Source organism: Xenopus laevis, chromosome 1L (assembly GCF_017654675.1).
Source record: "Xenopus laevis strain J_2021 chromosome 1L, Xenopus_laevis_v10.1, whole genome shotgun sequence".
Taxonomy (NCBI): Eukaryota; Metazoa; Chordata; class Amphibia; order Anura; family Pipidae; genus Xenopus; species Xenopus laevis.
The window spans coordinates 565,951-586,409 of record NC_054371.1 but is presented as its reverse complement, the minus strand read 5'-3'; the positions used below and the strand labels follow the sequence as shown (position 1 = coordinate 586,409).

Genomic DNA, 20,459 nt, shown 5'->3' with positions numbered 1-20,459 from the left:
GCGACACACGTTTCCTTCTGTTTCTCTGACTCTGCCGCTCTCCCGTCCCCTTGTGACCGTCAGTCTGAAATCACCATACTGCGCTCCTGCTATTTCTCTCTCAGCCCTGCCTTAAAATCCTGCGGATGTCTTTGTCCCTGACTGTTGCCTCTGCTCCGTGTAGATTGTCTCTCACCCTGCCCCCCCCCACTCTTCTGTTTCCTTTCACATGGTCCCTCTTGCTCCCCCTCCCTCCCAGTCACCCACCGTCTCAAGTTTTACTCGGCTCCTCATCCCTCATCCCTCCATGTTGTCTCCCGAGTCTCCCTCTCCACTTGCAGGGTCCCTCTCTGCTCTTGCTCCCCCTCTTTACCAGCACTCGCTCAACTTTCACTCCCCTCTCCCGGGTTCAATCTCTCATTGTGTGTCCTACAATGTCCTTAACTTGCAGCTGATGACAAAGAAGAAGACAAGGGGCAGAACACATTGAACTAAAGGTACTTAGCCACCAAAACAACAAGGAGCTTAAATCAGAGGGGGCAAAAGCAAAGCATAGCAGTGGCATTAAGTAGTGTGGAAGTAAAGCCATTGTAGATATTGTAAAGTCTGTACAAACTGGAGAATAGAAAGCCTAACGTAGCCCCTACTGTCAGTTCTAAAGATATTAGTAGTCACCTGGGAGTTCTGTGATCAGTATAAAAGACCAGCAGCCTCTTTCTTTTATATACTCACATAACTCCTCTGTGACTGTTTTAATTGTTGCTTATTTATATTTTAGTAATGTCCTTACAACAATTATCAGTCCTTTTTTCCAAAAAAAACCCACACATATTTTGGCAACATACAGATTAATGTTCCATTTCAACACCAGTATTGGAATGTTTTTGGCAGCCCCCCCACCCAAACATGGAAACACCCACCACCAATGTAACGTGGAATATTAGCTTTGTGAGTTTCCTTTCCCACCGTAGTTTTGTTATGGGTTCTGCACATGTCCAATAAATGTATCTATATTTATATTTGATTTTTCTTGTAGGTGATGCTGCTCCTGCCACCATTGCTCCAGCTGCAGAATTCGGGGGACCACCACAGGAGGAAAGACGGTGACTGAGTGAGAGACCTGCAGAACAACGGGGGCTTCAGGAGAGGCTCTTTCAACAGCACCACGTCAGGGTCTCTGGATGTGAAGATGTGACTCATACATGGCACCATGCGTGACATTCATTCATCCAGGAGCTGGTGGCAACTGTTAGAGAACAGCCTCACTGACCAGAAGGCTCTGCTGAGGGTCCAGCCCCTGGTCCTGCTGCTCCCCCTCCACCCCCTACATCTCCTGAACAGCGCAGAGGAAGGGGGAGTAGAAGGGGACAAGGTCCTGTCTGAGGGGACAAACATCTCTAGCTCCAGTCTGTGTCACTTCTCCAACTAACACCGGACTCTTTGCCCATTTTCTCCTGGCAAAGAACTTCACCCAATTGACACTTCAGGTGTGACTCTGTCCGTTACTCAGCAATGGGACTGACTCCCAAACAACACATCCCATTGTTTAGACCATGCTGCATTCTCGTCACTGAGGGGTGTCATATCTCACACCCATTGGTGCCCTGTCCAACAACATCTGGAAAAGCATTTACTAACATCAAAGTGAATTTGCTCTAACATATGGCGATGCTGCAGTGTTTCCCAAAACATTCACTTGGGCCCAAAATGTTACCTGTAAGGGTTAATGAATTCCATTGGAAGTTTATGACTACACGTTTTATTGTGTATTTATCACTAGTGCAGTGTTGCTTCAAAGGTTCCATATACTAATCAAGCTCTGTATTTATGTGGTTTACATGTTATGTGTATTCATGTAACAATGGCCTATATTCTGCAACTGTCAAACTGAAAACACTTGTGCTTTGCACTATAAAGTATTGTTGGCTACCTATGGCCTACATTGGCTACTCAGCACTCATAATATGTGCTATTGCCTACTACTACTACTACTACTACTACTACTACTACTACTACTACTACTACTACTACTACTACTACTACTACTACTACTACTACTACTACTACCACCACCACCTCCTCCTCCTGTGGTACTTAAAGAGCAAGTCCCAGGTACAGGGCCGGAACTAGGGGTAGGCAGAGTAGGCACGTGTCTAGGGCGCAAAGCTGAGGGGGCGGCCGGCACGTACCTGCTCTGTCACCTACCCCGTGTCCGGTCCCGTTTCTCCTCGGCTGGCACGGGCAGCTTCCGCGAAAATGCGCTTCTGCGCATGCGCACACACATTTCGCGCATGCGCACTGGAGCGCACTTTCGCGCATGCGCAGTCAAGCGCGCACGGAGCCGGCACCTTGGCCCGCCAGGCTGCCTTGGGGCCTGGCCGGGTTGGCCCAGCTCTGCCCAGGTATATGATTTGCCTTAAAGGCACAAAGTGTTGCTTTTTACATTGAACGTGGAACTATTCCATCACATTACGTGGCCAGCATTAACCTTATATGTGCTGATACTTTCAAACATCCCATATTGTCCTATATTGACAAGTGTCATTTGTAAATCATATTGATTGTTATATTCTTGTTTTGTACACAGGGCTCCTCAATGGCAAACTTTTTTGTCTTCTTGCCCAGCATGGACACAGGGGTACATTATTAACCTCATACAAGAAATAGTTGCCCGTAACCCACTAAACCCTTTGTAAAGCTCCGGCCTTTAGTGCTCAATGGGGGCTGCTATATATTGATATTTAGTTCTCAATGGGGGCTGCTATATAGTGATATTTAGTTCTCAATGGGGGCTGCTATATATTGATATTTAGTGCTCAATGGGGGCTGCTATATATTGATATTTAGTTCTGAATGGGGGCTGCTATATATTGATATTTAGTTCTCAATGGGGGCTGCTATATATTGATATTTAGTTCTCAATGGGGGCTGCTATATATTGATATTTAGTGCTCAATGGGGGCTGCTATATATTGATATTTAGTTCTCAATGGGGGCTGCTATATATTGATATTTAGTTCTCAATGGGGGCTGCTATATAGTGATATTTAGTTCTCAATGGGGGCTGCTATATATTGATATTTAGTTCTCAATGGGGGCTGCTATATATTGATATTTAGTTCTCAATGGGGGCTGCTATATATTGATATTTAGTTCTCAATGGGGGCTGCTATATATTGATATTTAGTTCTCAATGGGGGCTGCTATATATTGATATTTAGTGCTCAATGGGGGCTGCTATATATTGATATTTAGTTCTCAATGGGGGCTGCTATATATTGATATTTAGTGCTCAATGGGGGCTGCTATATATTGATATTTAGTTCTCAATGGGGGCTGCTATATATTGATATGAATGTGGAGACCACGTTCCTCCTGTGTGTTACAGTCAGGCTCCATGTTTCATCGGTTGTACAAATGTCACAACTTTTGTCACAAATCCATATTGTCATTTTATTCTTATAAAAATGTTTGTTATTTGGAATATGATTTTGTCAGTAAAACCCACAAAACCAAAAACTGTGTCTGTTTCTTTTTTCACGTTTGCTAAAGTGGTTTCCAAACTGCAACACACATGGATAATGTGATTTGAAACACACCGAGCAGGTACATCATTTATCAGAGTATTTACCTAACCCCCCTTTTTTGCAGAGTTAACACTTCAGTTCCACGTAGGACAACAGAAGAAGGGGTTAAATAGGAGCAAAAGCCTCATGAACTGACATATGAGCCCCATGACAAGACCAACATATTAAGTCCAAACATCAGACGTAGGTATTAGTGCATTTCAGTCATTATTGAGTTAATATGGATGAAGGCTCCTAGAAAGACTCTTCCTGATTATCATTAGATTGATTAATAAACTTTATTACAATGGGGGGACTAATAGTTTCAAAGAGTATTAGCAAATGACAACATTCCCGGCTGAATAAGAGGCTTTGAAAGGTAAGTGAAAATATTTGTAAAAAACACAAGCACAAAATTGGCATTTAGGAATAAGGACCTACCAGTATATCCGCCATTCTTTTGACTTGCACACACCCTCATGCTATCAATTAACTAGTTATGTTGTTTGTTAAACATATAAGTGCACATTGATGAGCCTCTCACACACTCTCCTCTGTGGTTGGTTAGTCCTCCATCTGCCAATATCCCCACAATCTGGAGTTGAAGATGAATATCCGGTGTGAGACCAGACTGCACTGCAACATGACAAACACAATGATGAGGTGCAAAACCTTCCAGGGCCAATAAAGCTCAGCACCCCAGTGACTGAGAGGCATCGGAAGTGCAATTTCATCAACAACTTGGTACGAGACATTCCTTCCCTTCCTTATTAATTAATTCATTAACTCACTTCATTAATCAAGTGCCATTAATTACAATCCCTGCCACAATCAGTGTAGGGACTGGCAGAGGAGGAGCGGTTGCTGAGGTGGATCAGCTTTATGGCAGATCAAAGGTTTCCACCTAAAATCTCTAGTGTTTGTGGATGACTTGTTATCAATTATTCACTCTTTACAAGGTCAACGCTACTAAAACTGAAATTATGAGTGAAGTGCTATTATACCTTGTTCCCTTTTGAATAAACTAAGGCTCAGGAATCCCAAATCTCATCTTGAATATTTAGGGATCTTTATCCCTATGGATTTCTACTCCTTAAACTTTACCCATGCTTTTACTAAGGTGCAGTCTTTCTGCCACAAATGGATGGATACCCCCTTAAATTTAAAGGGGAAATAGTGTTTTTCAAAATGCTAATTTTTCCCAAGTTAATTTACCCTCGACTAATTTAGATCTTTTAATTAAGCACTCTGATGTTAAAGAACTAGATTATTCACGGAGTAATTTTATTTGGGACAACAAGGAACCTAAAAAATCTTTCTCTAAAATACATTATTCTTACAGGCTATAAGGTTTAACGTTTGCCAATTCATTTTATCACTGTATATCTTATAAAATGGTTTCCACTGGTGATAGATTTACAAATTCCAAATTTGAAACTGTCTGACCATAACTCTTTTATTTCGGCTACTTTACATTATAAATGGAAAGATTTGCTTATTGAATATAAAACCAAACCTTCATTTAGGGAATCATTACTTACATGGAAGCTATTTTTTTTCTAATCATTGGCTGACTCCTTTTATGCCAATACACCTGCTCTGGAGTAACTCTACACGGTACTGATGGGCGAATTTGCGGTGTTTCGCTTCAATGAAAAATTCACGAATTTCCTGTGAAATTCGTGAAACGGCGAAAAATTCACAAAACTGCTCCAGCTTCTCATTTTTGATGCCGCGCCCGTTTTTGACGCCGGTGCCCATTTTTTTCGGGCGAATTTTCGCGGGTGTTTCGCGAATTCGCGCCTGGCGAATAAATTCACCCATCACTACTAGACGGTGTTTTTCGGCCCCTTTTCCTCCTTCATAGAAAAATCAACCCCTACTTATGAAAGATTGTGTTGATCTTGCCAATGGGAACCTATTGATTACAAACTAAGGATCATCTTATTTGTTTTTATTTCCTTAGGGTCCCAAATAAAAGTTTTTTTATATATATTGGCTGGCTGTAGCAACTGTAGAATTTGTAGAAAAGCCTGAGCTATTAAGCATAAACTTGATATGTTCGGAAGCTTGGTGTGTAGCTGATCAATCACAAGTTCTAAAATGGCAATGTAATCTTCATTCTGAAATATCCCAACCTCAGTTAGTTCATTCAATTCCTCATTTAACAAACATGTTCTCTCTGAAGACTGGAGAGTCCCTACATAAGGTAAAAAGTAAAGAATCACTTGGGGGAACCAAGAAACCACTGTGTGGGGATGTGGAGTTCAACAACAGCCTACATGCATATGGTGGATCCACTCCTTCTTATTAGGGTACTCACTAGACCATAGATAAGTCAATAGCACTAATGTGGTTACAGACTTCTTACTCATCAGCGGTTCTCTCATGAAATAATATAACGCGCTTCTCCTGGTGCTCTGATCAGTCAAACATAAATATACAGAAGGTAAAATAGCGTAATCAGGTTTATTTGCTGGAAATTCTACAAAAGTTTAAAAGTGGCTACTCACATTCTCCATCAAAGTCATATGGCTTTCAAATTGTTCATGATAAGTTCATGAGTCCAATGTAGGTAAAATCTTACAAGTCCACATAAGAGCTCTCTCCTACGTGTTTCACGGGTTTCTGAATCCAATTCCTCTGGAGGTTTGATCACCACATACAGTGGCAGCTTGAATTTTGGTTTATTCTTATATTGTTGTGTATGTTTATTGGAAAATCTCAATAAAAACATTTAAACCATAAAAAAAAGTTACTATATCACAATTATAAATAATAATAATAATGGACTTGTTTTCCATATTCAACTCACTACTCTGTCCCTCTCCAAATGAAACATTAACATCCCAGGACTTTGATTTATCCACAAACAGTTTCCCCCTGAAGATTCCAATATTATCCCTCTTCCTACATCATAACGTTGATCGTTTCCAATACAAAGTTTTGTACTTTAGGAAAGACCTGTTAGTGCTGATGTTTTCATATTTTATCATGTAGATGGATACTCGCATACAGTAACAATCTGCCTTGGTCCATCTCTCTAATTTTTGGGGTAATTAAGTGTTTTTGCTTGTTTTTCATTCATTCACGTTTCTCTTATTTAACTCTCATTGAATTTCCACTATGTGGATGTTGATTTTTGGAGGTTTGGATGCCCTCCCCTTGTCAGACCTTTGAAAGCTCAGGCTTCTTCCCTGCACAGCAGACCAGTCTGAAACCTTTTTGGCCCAAATCACCTTTTCTCTAAAGAACACTGTTACAGATGCAACCCTCCCTTTTACATGAGCCCTCACAGTGGTGTATAATTAAATGCTATTATTGGAGAATAAAAGGCTTTTATTTAGCACAAATGTAAGACTCACTCAGAACAGTCAATCCACATGAGCCTGACTATGAAGTGACATTTAGGTAAGAGTTAGAAAGGTTTAATATTAGCAGTAGAGTGAAACCTACTGGTGTCCAGATTGCAACATTTTAGGAAATAAAGCTATTCCAATCCCTTTCGAGTAGAGTGTGTCTTGACTTTAGGCAAGCGATGACCTGGGAGAGCTACCTCCTCTTCATCAGTCCTTCTTTGAGTCAAGCCCTTGCTAAGCTCTCCTGACTTACACCTCTAGAGTGAATTACAAGAGGGACTGTAGCTGTCACTGACTAAAACCTTATAAAACTCTGGCTTCTGCTCCGAGGCTCCTCAGCAACACCCTCCAAAGAGGAATGTGCTCATCCCATTTTATTAACTAGGAATTTGGGCCAATACTTCCCTCCCAAAGGCATTGGTAACCTTATAGGAAGAGCTCTCCCCATGGCTCCCTCACATTGTCACAAGTAGAAATACAAACCATCCCAAAAGCAAGGAGCAGAGGTTGGGCATTACAAAAAGATACTGGGAGGGAAGAGAGGGCTGGGATGGAGAATGATTGGATTTGTGGACAGAGAAAGGGAATGGGGAAGTTAGTGACTAATCTCTAAAGTTTCCAAAAGGGTATATCCTGGTCAGATGGACTATCCTACCAGGACAGAGAATACATTTAGCATTAGTCTATTAGTTAAAATTGCTTCCATAACAAAAATACAACGTTGGCTTTTGCTACTTAATAATTCTTACCCAAGTATTACCCCACCCTACCCAGAATGCAGCATGGAGGGGCTCAGTGAATGTGGCAGTGAAGGTGTGTAAGTGTCTGATTGGCTCACTCAGCTCATAAAAGGACAGATGTCCGGCCTCATAGTCCAATGAGATCCTGATTCTCCGACACAAGACTTTTTGAGGCAAAACAGTTTCTTCCCTGTCATGTCTTACTAAATAGATACTACCCCATCTGTGCAAGCACCAAGAATTGTTATTTTCCCCAATCAAGGACTGTTCCCCTTCCCTCTCTATACTGGGATAGGCCGTCCCTACTCCCCAGCGACCTGATTCACTGACCTCCACTTCCCAGTAATGTCGCCCTGAGGGGAAACTCCTGCTGCTTAAAGCCTGAGTATAATCAGTAAATCTCTCTGGGGATTGTGGGTAATGTAGTTCTGTATGCGAGTAAGAAGCAGATTTCCTGTCCCCTGATACAGATACATTATTACCAGCCGTGTTTATATCCAGTAACAGGTCTGTAGCCTCCTGCCCAGGGATTACTCTTCCCTTTACCCCAGTCCCAATGGCAGCTAAGCCTGTGAGTAATGTCTCTGAGATCAGATCCACATCCAGATCCCCTACAGCAGGGACCTTTATATCATGTCTCTCTCTGCCCCCCTCATTATCTGCAGCTCCATGTGATTCCCGTTCCTGTAGGACAGTGAGTGGATCTGCCATGTTGCACAGCTCCTCAATGTGACGGATCTTCCTGGACAGCTCGTCCTTCTTTATTTCCAGCTGCTCCATCAGATCAGTGAGTGTGAGTGAGAGCTTCTCTTTCTGGCTGGAGATGTCACTCAGGAGTCGCTTCTCTAGGGTTTCCAGCTGTTCCCTGATGTCTCTAAACAGGGCAGTGACTCTCTCTGTCTCACCGGCTGCTTTTTCTTCCACTTCTCTCCTGCGCTCCTGCAGTCTCTGGATTTGCCCCTCAGTCTCCTCTCTCTCTGGCCTCAGTTTCTCCACAACTTTCCTCACTTTCTCTTTCTTCTTCTTCTCAGAGGCCTCACTCAGCAGCTCCACCCTGTGGCCCCTGTGCTCTCCGGCCAGACAGCAGGACACACAGACACAGACAGACTCCTCACAGCAGTAATACTTTAGGGGCTCATCATGTGCAGAACATTTTCTATTCAGCCCTGTCCCATCTGGCACTGGCTCAGCAGAAAGGAACCGCTCTGCTATGTTCCTCAACCTCAGATTTTTTTTCAGTTCGGGTTTTTGCTTGTATTTCTGCCTACATTCTGGGCAAGAAGGAGCTTCTCCTATATTCCTCTGGCACTCCCATGTTGTCCCAATGCAGCCCAGGCAGAAGTTATGGCCACACGGCAGGGTTACAGGATCAGTATAAAGATTCAGGCAGATGGAGCAGCTCAGCTCATCTCTCAGATCAAGAGCCACTGCCATCACTGAAAGGATTCAATCTCAAAGTTCTTCCTTGTTTTATCTCACCCTCCTTGTAAATTATGTTTATTACTTGGACTTTAGCTTCTTGTTAACAACCTGATCACGTGGATGTATTATGTTTAACCCCATACACAGTACAATGTTTCATAGGGACATGGGGGAAGGGGTTGGACAAGGGCTTTAAAAGTAGAACTGTGTTTTCTTCCCTGAGACATTGGCATTAACCCCACCAAAAAATATTTTTCTACTTTATGGTGTGGTGCTTTACCAAGGAATAATTGCTTACTTACCTATTTTACTTACCTATCATTTTGAGAAATAATGAATAATTTGAAGGTAATTTCCTTTGGAAGCTAAAAGACTGAATGTTCCTGAAAGAAGGAAGCAAGTAATCAATATTATTTGAAGAAACTGAGGAGACAATACCATGTCTGAAGCAGGGACCTAAGTAATCCTGAAAGCTGGCCTTTTATAATCTAAGTCACCCACTAAATATATTCTGGTATAAGGGAGGAACTAAAACACTAACTTTTAGATGTCATTATAAGGGCATCTCTGCAACATATTAACTGGGGAATGCTTTTCACTGGGTTAAACGTGTTTTACATATGAGATGGAAAAGAATATTGTAGCAAAGAGTAAAAAAAATCTAAAATTATTAAATATGTAAATAGTAAATAAATGAAGCAGGAATGGGTGGGACCACTAATATCAGAGTGGGGGTCAGCTAGTTTCTGAGAACAGAGAAAAAGCAGGGATTCTGATTTTTCATCTGTCTACAAATGAGGAACCAGTTAATGATGGTTTCCTTATTAATAGTACCAATTCTAGTAATACAACTAATGATGCATGGTTCACTCATGAGGAAAAGAGACTAGAACATGTTAAGATTAACAAAGGTCCAGGGCCAGATGGTATTCATCCCAGGGTAATTAGCGAGCTTAGCTCTGTCATTGCCAAATCTATTTACTTAATTTTTCAGGATTCATTGATGTCTGACATGGTTCAGAGAGACTGACAAATTGCTAATGTGGTGCCTCTATTCAAAAAATGATCCCATTCTCAGTCTTGGGAGTAAAGGCCTATAAATCTGATTCAAGTGATAGGAAAGCTTTTCGAAGGGTTAATAAAGGATAAGATACTGGACTTCATTCCAAATCATTATACTTTGAGTTTGTGCCAGCATGGTTTTATACGTAATAGATTGGCCTGGAACAAATTTTGTACTTGGACCAAATTTTTGTTTTTGTATTTGTTAAAGAAAGAGGAAAGATCCAATTAAAGCCTGTTTATGTCTGGGTGACTAATTTAAAAATCCCCTTGAATTGCACTGAAAATAAACATGTAAATCTGCCCCTGTGCCGCAACTGATGCAACGTTCTTTCAGGAGACAATGCGTTGCTACTACTTATACAGTAGATGATATATTTTCTCCTTAAAGCTTGTAGAATCTTTCCCTATAAAGTGTTTAACTTAGAAAAGGCTGAAGGGTGCCTTTAATGAAAGCATTTCCCAATACAGGCAAAAATTAATCTGTTTAATTGTAGTTGCAAAAGGGCATCGTTGTTTATTGGGCCTTATCTTGAGTTTTTTTCTGTGGATTTGAGCCATATTTCTTGGCTACGTAGAGTGTGTTTTACATTGACCCATCCTAATAACTCTGTTATCTTTATTATCTTTAACTAAGTACCCTTAAGGGGGGGGAAGCACTGGGAATAACTGGGAGCTTTGGCCTCAGCAGTAGGGATCAGTGTCAGGCTTAACAGCAGAACCTGGAAACTTCATGATGGGACAGAAAATAATGCAAATCTAGAGTTCTATATGGAAATACGTCTACTAATGGGCAAGATGCTCAGATACTTTCCCTTCATACTCCCACTCCCACTCCAGTGAGTGCCAACTTGGGACAATAAAAGGGGAGTAAAGTGCAGTTAATTATAGCCATAAACGTATCTCTTTATAACAACCAGTGTAAAGTCCTGGTATTGGAATGAGTTGAGAACAAGTTCCAGGGCTGGTACATGATCTGGATGATCTGGATTGTTCCTGCTCCGCTGATTGAAGGGACATTCAGGCAAGAAATTGTCTATTAGAAGAAAGAGACCTTTTCCCCTGACAATCGCAGCGAATTTGGCAGAAAGTCTTAGGCCACATGAACTTAATCGGAATCTGTATAAGAGCAAAGGGGCTTTGGATGTTTTACTGCCGTTGGTGTCCACAGACAGAGGCAATGGGGGGCACTTCCCCCAAATCGGACTTGTACTTTATAATAAAGGATATTCTCTTGCCATGTATACATATATTGTTTTGTTCTTTTTTAAATGAACACATTTCTTAAAATTACCATTAAGAACCTGCAATAAGCTTATAAAAGATTTACATTTTATGGTCAGCACCCCTTCAAATAATGGACAATTCCAATACCTATTCCATTGCTCAGAGTAGTGGTCTGGATTTAGCTCCGCCCCTTCCTTCTGTGAGACACTTCCTGCTCCTCAACTGTGTGAGGATTTAGCTCCACCCCTTCCTTCTGTGAGACACTTCCTGCTCCTCAACTGTGTGAGGATTTAGCTCCGCCCCTTCCTTCTGTGAGACACTTCCTGCTCCTCAACTGTGTGAGGATTTAGCTCCGCCCCTTCCTTCTGTGAGACACTTCCTGCTCCTCAACTGTGTGAGGATTTAGCTCCGCCCCTTCCTTCTGTGAGACACTTCCTGCTCCTCAACTGTGTGAGGAATGAGAGAATGTTCCTCCTGATGAAGCAGCTTCTCTCTGTTGAGTTAATCTTAGAGGGTCAACACGTTCTTTAGTCCTTTTTCTTTACTGTCCATTCATTTCCTTGTCCATTCATTTTGTTAAGGAAATGAATGGACATTGTAAATGGTACAAATCGAGCAACTGTAGCAGCACAGTAATCATCATCATCATCATCATCATTTATTTATATAGCGCTGTCAAGATACTCAGTGCTTAATAACACCCACTGGCTGCTGGGAAATATTTCATACAAGAAAAATCCAGCTTGGACTGTAACCCTTAAAGAACTAGGGGACAGCACTTGAGTGATAGGAACTAGTGTAACTGACAGTGACTGATACGCTTGCCACCTCCACCTACAATGTTGCTGTTAATTAAGTCTATTTTGTAGGTCATTTTACTCAATTGAAAGGCAGAGAGTCGCTTGTCATGTGTGTTTGTTATGTAAAGGCATAGGCCAAGTTTGCTTGTATTTTTTACTTTAATTCATTAAATGTTACATTTCCATTTTTATTACAGTCAGTAGTCTCATTAGCATCACCTGAACGGCATCTGAGCTGAGGGCTGTGCTCTAGTTCTGTAAGGGTTACAGTGCAAAGCTGGATTTATCTTGTATGAAATGAATGGACAGTAAAGAAAAAGGATTGTTACACTAAGGCAGACAGAAGTATCTATATGTAACTATATTCATTGGACTAGATCCATTGTGATACATTGTGTTTGTTGTTATATCAGGATCTATCACTAGGGGTCAGCGTGAGACCTGTATAAACAACTGCTGCTGCTGATAAAACACTGATGTTACTCTCAAACGTTGCCCATTGTTTGGCTCAGAGCCCAAGTTTCAATAAAGACAATTAAAGAAAAGAAACTCATGATGTGATGTCCATGATACAAAAATAAGCTTAGAGTGTCTGTGTGTGTGTGTGTATATATATGTGTGTGTATGTCAGTGTGTGTGTGTCTGTATGTGTGTGTGTGTGTGTGTGTGTGTGTGTGTGTGTGTGTGTGTGTGTGTGTGTGTGTGTGTGTGTATGTGTGTGTATGTCAGTGTCAGTGTGTGTGTGTGTATGTGTGTGTGTGTATGTGTGTGTGTGTGTGTGTGCGCATGTCAGTGTGTGTGTGTGTGTGTGTGTGTGTGTGTGTGTGTGTGTGTGCGCATGTCAGTGTGTGTGTGTGTGTGTGTGTGTATGTCAGTGTGTGTGTATGTCAGTGTGTGTGTGTATGTGTGTGTATGTCAGTGTGTGTGTGTATGTGTGTGTGTATGTCAGTGTGTGTGTGTGTATGTAAGTGTGTGTGTGTGTATGTCAGTGTGTGTGTGTGTGTGTGTGTATGTCAGTGTGTGTGTATATGTCAGTGTGTGTGTGTGTGTGTGTGTGTGTATATGTCAGTGTGTGTGTGTGTGTATGTGTATATGTCAGTGTGTGTGTGTATGTCAGTGTGTGTGTATGTGTGTGTGTGTGCGTGCGTGTGTATGTGTGTGTGTGTGTATATGTGTGTGTGTATGTGAGTGTGTGTGTGTGTATGTCAGTGTGTGTGTGTATGTCAGTGTGTGTGTGTGTGTATGTGTGTGTATGTCAGTGTGTGTGTGTATATGTGTGTGTGTGTATATGTGTGTGTGTGTGTGTATATGTGTGTGTGTATGTCAGTGTGTGTGTGTGTGTGTGTGTATGTCAGTGTATGTGTGTGTATGTCAGTGTGTGTGTGTATGTGTGTGTGTGTGTATGTCAGTGTGTGTGTGTGTGTGTATGTCAGTGTGTGTGTGTGTGTGTGTATGTGTGTGTGTATGTCAGTGTGTGTGTGTGTATATGTGTGTGTGCAGTGGCATAACTATATGTTACTGGGCCCCACAGCAAATTAATTTTAGGGCCCCCAACAGAGGTTGTCCTGTTTTATCAATATTTATTGAAATTGTATATGAACTAGAGCCTCATGGGGCCCCTATATCTCCTGGGCCCCCCTGCAGCCGCAGGGTCTGCTTCCTCTATAGTTACGCCCCTGTGTGTGTGTATGTTAGTGTATGTGTATATGTGTGTGTGTATGTTAGTGTATGTGTATATGTGTGTGTGTATGTCAGTGTGTGTGTGTATATGTGTGTGTGTATGTTAGTGTATGTGTATATGTGTGTGTGTATGTTAGTGTATGTGTATATGTGTGTGTATGTCAGTGTGTGTGTATATATGTGTGTGTGTATGTTAGTGTATGTGTATATGTGTGTGTGTATGTCAGTGTGTGTGTGTATATGTGTGTGTGTATGTTAGTGTATGTGTATATGTGTGTGTGTATGTTAGTGTATGTGTATATGTGTGTGTGTATGTTAGTGTATGTGTATATGTGTGTGTGTGTATGTTAGTGTATGTGTATATGTAACATAGTAACATAGTAACATAGTAACATAGTAAGTAAGGTTGAAAAAAGACACATGTCCATCGAGTTCAACCTTTTTTTTTTTTTTGTTTATTAACTACCTATCTGCCAGTTGATCCAGAGGAAGGCAAAAAACCCATCTGAAGCCTCTCCAATTTGCCTTAGAGGGGGAAAAATTCCTTCCTGACTCCAAAATGGCAATCGGATTAGTCCCTGGATCAACTTGGACTATGAGCTATTTCCCATAACCCTGTATTCCCTTACTTGCTAAAAAGCCATCCAACCCCTTCTTAAAGCTATCTAATGTATCAGCCTGTACAACTGATTCAGGGAGAGAATTCCACATCTTCACAGCTCTCACTGTAACAAACCCCTTCCCAATATTTAGGCGGAACCTCTTTTCCTCTAATCGGAATGGGTGACCTCGTGTCAGCTGGAAAGACCTACTGGTAAATAAATCATTAGAGAGATTATTATATGATCCCCTTATATATTTATACATAGTCATCATATCACCCCTTAAGCGCCTCTTCTCCAGTGTGAACATCCCCAATTTGGCCAGTCTTTCCTCATAGCTAAGATTTTCAATACCTTTTACCAGCTTAGTTGCTCTTCTCTGTACCCTCTCTAATACAATAATGTCCTGTTTGAGTGATGGAGACCAAAACTGTAGGGCATATTCTAGATGGGGCCTTACCAGTGCTCTATACAGTGGGACCCCCTCCTCCCGTGACTCTCTGCCCCTTTTAATACAGCTCAAGACCTTATTTGCCCTTGATGCTGCTGACTGGCATTGCTTGCTACAGACAAGTTTATCATCTACAAGGACTCCACGGTCCTTTTCCATAATGGATTTGCCTAGTGCAGTCCCATTTAGGGTATAAGTGGATATTGTTACATCCCAGGTGCAGGACTTTACATTTATCAACATTGAATCTCATTTGCCACTTAGCTGCCCAGATTGCCAGTTAGTCAAGATCCTGTTGCAAGTGCCACATCCTGGATGGAATTAATTGGGCTGATAGTTTTGTCTCATCTGCAAACACTGATACATTACTTACAATCCCCTCCCCTAAGTCATTAATGAACAAGTTAAATAAAAGTGGACCCAATACTGAGCCCTGAGGGACCCCACTAAGAACCTTACCCCAAGTAGAGAATGTCCCATTAACAACCACCCTCTGTACCCGATCCTGTAGCCAGTTTCCTATCCACGTGCAAACGACTTCATTAAGCCCAACAGACCTTAGTTTAGAAAGCAGTCGTTTGTGGGGCACAGTATCAAACGCTTTGGCAAAATCCAAATAGATCTACTGCCCCCCCACTATCCAGAATCTTACTTACCACATCATAAAATGCAATCAAATTCGTCTGACATGACCTATCCTTCATAAAGCCATGCTGATTGTTGCTCATAATGCCATTCATTAGGACAAAATTTTGTATGTGATCCCTTAACAAGCCTTCAAATAATTTGCCCACCACAGATGTCAAGCTTACTGGCCTATAATTGCCAGGCTGAGATCGTAATCCCTTTTTAAATATTGGAATAACATCATCTTTTCTCCAATCCATAGGCACCATACCAGATGACAGTGAATCTGAGAAAATCAGAAATAAGGGCTGGTCTAAAACTGAACTAAGCTCTCTTAGAACCCGGGGGTGTATGCCATCAGGCCCTGGAGCCTTGTTTACATTAATTTGTATTAAAGCTTTATGAATCATATCCTGAGTCAGCCACTGACTAGATTGAGCTGAACCATTCGTGCAGTTATTAAGTGAGCCTGTGAACCCAGACTCCTCTATTGTATACACTGAAGAAAAGAACTGATTTAACACATTTGCCTTTTCTGTATCTGTTATAACCATACTGGTACCATTATTTAATGGAGCAACACTCTCAACCTGCATCTTTTTACTATTAATATATTTAAAAAACTTTTTAGGGTTAGTTTTCACCTCCACCGCAATTAACTCTTCATTTCTTTTCTTAGCCTTCCGGATTGCTGATTTACAACATTTATTACAGTGTTTATATTCATTAAATGCAGCTTCTGTCCCTACAGATTTGTAGTTATTAAATGCCTTTCTCTTCTTTCCCATTAACATCTTTACCTCTGTATTAAGCCACACAGGATGATTCAAGAGAAAATGTGTGTGTGTATGTTAGTGTATGTGTATATGTGTGTGTGTATGTCAGTGTGTGTGTATATGTGTGTGTGTATGTTAGTGTATGTGTATATGTGTGTGTATGTTAGTGTATGTGTATATGTGTGTGTGTGTATGTCAGTGTGTGTGTATATGTGTGTGTGTATGTTAGTGTATGTGTATATGTGTGTGTGTATGTTAGTGTATGTGTATATGTGTGTGTGTGTATGTCAGTGTGTGTGTATATGTGTGTGTGTATGTTAGTGTATGTGTATATGTGTGTGTGTATGTTAGTGTATGTGTATATGTGTGTGTGTATGTTAGTGTATGTGTATATGTGTGTGTGTGTATGTTAGTGTATGTGTATATGTGTGTGTGTATGTTAGTGTATGTGTATATGTGTGTGTGTATGTTAGTGTGTGTGTATGTCAGTGTCAGTGTGTGTGTCAGTGTTCGGGTTGCCACCCGGCCGATATTTTACCGACCTAGCCAGTAAAACAGCTGCCAGGGCCGGGGTTGGTATTACAAATTTACTGGCAATGTAGCTGTCGGTAATTTATAATACAATTTACAAAATCCCCTGCCCGCCGATGAAAACGTACATTTTCGTCAGCTTCGGGCGGTGGCCCTGACCCTTTTGTGACGCTACTCCACATGGTCCGCCCCTTTTGTGACGCTACGTCCCCCCATGTCCCCACCCCCTTTGTGGGCCCTCATCGGCTCCACCCATTTTTGTGTCACGCCCCGCCCCTTTCTTTTCCGCCCCCCGCCATGGCCGGTAATTTTTTTTTTAAAGGTGGCAACCCTAGTCAGCGTGTATGTGTGTGTCAGTGTGTGTCAGATGTTTCCATGTCTCCTGTTGCTCCTGGATCTCCCGAGTCCTGCTGCTTCCCAGCCACAAAGTGCTGCTAATGGAATGGCCACTGAATGGGCCCCGGGCTAAAGCCTCATCTCTATAGCACAAGCCTCTATTGAGCAGCACAGACTGACACGTGGAGATGTGGAGCAACAAGAGAAAGGGTTACACAAGTACAGGGAAGATGTAGTTCAGCAAGTGCAGAACTATAACAATACTGACACACACACACACACACTAGAGCAAGGACTGAGCTCTTACATTGACACTACACTGGTGATCACATGATAACTGGTCATGTGATCACAGCGGCCAATCATTTCTTCACTGCCCAGGAAGCCCCTCCCACTAGACATGTCAGTAAATCATTACACGTGTGTCTTGCACGTTTCCTAGTGAGTAACAATTCACTTGTCTCTTGTGCAAATGACTTTCTTACACTGGAACCAGTAATCAGGCCTGTCCCAAACACTACTTCTTTTACTTTATTCACTTCATTCCACTGTAATGTTGTTGTGTGAGTATGAGTGTGAGTGTGTGACTATAAGTATGAGTGTGAGTATGAGTATAAACATAAATGTGAGTGTGAGTATGAGTATAAATATAAGTGTGGGTGTAAGCATAAATGTGAGTGTAAGTATGAGTATAAATATAAGTGTGAGTATAAGTATAAATATAAGTGTGAGTATAAGTATAAATGAGTGTAAGTATACATATAAATGAGTGTGAGTATGAGTGTAAGTATAAATATAAATGTGAGTATGAGTGTAAGTATAAATATAAGTGTGTGAGTATAAGTATAAATATAGATGTGAGTATAACTATGAGTGTAAGTATAAATATGTGTGAGTGTGAGTATAAGTGTAAGTATAAACATAAATGTGAGTATAAGTATAAATGTGAGTGTGAGTATGAGTGTAAGTATAAATATAAGTGTGAGTATAAGTATGAGTGTAAGTATAAATATAAATATAAGTATAAATATAAGTGTGAGTATGAGTGTAAGTATAGATATAAGTGTGAGTGTGAGTAAAAGTATGAGTGTGAGTATAAGTATAAATGAGTGTGAGTATAAGTATAAATGGGTGTGAGGGTGAGTATTAGTATAAATGAGTGTGAGTATGAGTGTGAGTATAAGTGTAAATGAGTGTGAGTGTAAGTATAAGTATAAATGAGTGTGAGTATAAATGTGAGTATAAATATAAATGAGTGTAAGTATAAGTGTGAATATAAATAGATATGAGTGTGAGTATACATATAAATGAGAGTGAGTATGCATGTGAGTATTAGTATAAATGAGTGTGAGCGTGAGTATAAGTATACATGAGTGTGAGTGTGAGTATAAATATAAATGAGTGTAAGTATGAGTGTGAGTATAAATATATATGAGTTTGAGTATACATATAAATGAGTGTGAGTATGCGTGTGAGTATAAGTATAAATGTGAGTGTGAATATAAGTATAAATGAGTGAGTGTGAGTATAAATGAGTGTGAGTATGAGTGTGAGTATAAGTATAAATGTGAGTGTGAATATAAATATGTGTGAGTATAAATATAAATGAGTATGAGTATGAGTGTGAGTATAAATATAAATGAGTGTGAGTATAAGTATAAATGTGAGTGTGAATATAAATATGAGTGAGTATAAATATAAATGAGTATGAGTATAAATATAAATGAGTGTGAGTATAAGTATAAATGTGAGTGTGAATATAAATATGTGTGAGTATAAATATAAATGAGTGTGAGTATAAGTATAAATGTGAGTGTGAATATAAATATGTGTGAGTATAAATATAAATGAGTATGAGTATGAGTGTGAGTATAAATATAAATGAGTGTGAGTATAAGTATAAATGTGAGTGTGAATATAAATATGAGTGAGTATAAATATAAATGAGTATGAGTATAAATATAAATGAGTGTGAGTATAAGTATAAATGTGAGTGTGAATATAAATATGTGTGAGTATAAATATAAATGAGTGTGAGTATAAGTATAAATGTGAGTGTGAATATAAATATGTGTGAGTATAAATATAAATGAGTGTGAGTATAAGTATAAATGTGAGTGTGAATATAAATATGAGTGAGTATAAATATAAATGAGTATGAGTATGAGTATAAATATAAATGAGTGTGAGTATAAGTATAAATGTGAGTGTGAATATAAATATGTGTGAGTATAAATATAAATGAGTGTGAGTATAAGTATAAATGTGAGTGTGAATATAAATATGTGTGAGTATAAATATAAATGAGTGTGAGTATAAGTATAAATGTGAGTGTGAATATAAATATGAGTGAGTATAAATATAAATGAGTATGAGTATGAGTATAAATATAAATGAGTGTGAGTATAAGTATAAATGTGAGTGTGAATATAAATATGAGTGAGTATAAATATAAATGAGTGTGAGTATAAGTATAAATGTGAGTGTGAATATAAATATGTTTGAGTATAAATATAAATGAGTGTGAGTATGAGTATAAATGAGTATGAGTGTGAGTGGGGCAGCTTCCAATTGGCTCATCCAATATAAGTGTAAGTATTGTATTCATTCAATGACACTCAGAGGGGCAAATTCACTAACATTCGTAGTTTCGCCAGGCGCAACTTCGCCGCACTTCGCCAGGCGTAGTTTCGCCATTGCTCCGCAAATTCACTAAAATCCGAAGTTGCGCACAGGGGTAGCGTAAGGTTGCGGAGTTGCGCTAGCGTTGATTTGCTTAGTGAAGCGAAGTTGCGCTAGCGAAGGCTAATTTGCATACGGCGCCAAATTCAAATTTCAATGGAGGAACACGTATCTGCACTACAAATGGCTAGAAAACCTTCAAATCTGCAAATAAAAATGTTTATTTTGCCCTACACATGTGCCCACTGTCTAGGTAAGTTGCCATGAGTCAGGAAATGTAGGGGGGAAGGAGGGGAGCCCCAAAAAATTTTTGATCTTTTTCAGCCTATCACCCATAATGTAGAAAACACGCCAGCGTTTTTTGACTTTTTTTGAAACAATCCCTATCTACTCTATTGCGCTTCGCCAGGTCTGAGGTGGCGAAGGAAGTCTAGCGTAAAAGGTAGCGTTCAGTACAATGCGCAAGTTAGTGAATTTGCGTAGTTTCGTCGCTAGCGAAGATTCGCCTGGCGTAAGGGTGCGAAGTAACACTAGCGAATCTACGCCAGCGTTCGTTAGTGAATTTGCAAAGTAACGAAAATGCCAAACGCTAGCGAATTAACGCTAGCGTTCGCCGCTT

The 20,459-nt window shown here is 40.3% G+C and overlaps 1 protein-coding gene and 1 long non-coding RNA gene across 2 annotated transcripts; one reads left to right on the top strand and one right to left on the bottom strand.

Annotated features, from left to right (window-relative positions):
* Positions 1-249: 249 nt before the first annotated feature.
* LOC121400944 lies at positions 250-1,908 on the top strand. Its single transcript, XR_005966003.1, has 2 exons — positions 250-476; positions 1,016-1,908. It is a non-coding gene; the product is annotated as an uncharacterized LOC121400944 (long non-coding RNA).
* A 4,092-nt stretch (positions 1,909-6,000) lies between these two features.
* On the bottom strand, positions 6,001-9,877 carry LOC108704856 (E3 ubiquitin-protein ligase TRIM39). Its single transcript, XM_018241560.2, has one exon. It carries the CDS (start codon positions 9,076-9,078, stop codon positions 7,636-7,638), a length of 1,443 nt encoding a protein of 480 aa, XP_018097049.1. The 5' UTR covers positions 9,079-9,877; the 3' UTR covers positions 6,001-7,635.
* Between the last annotated feature and the right edge of the window lie 10,582 nt (positions 9,878-20,459).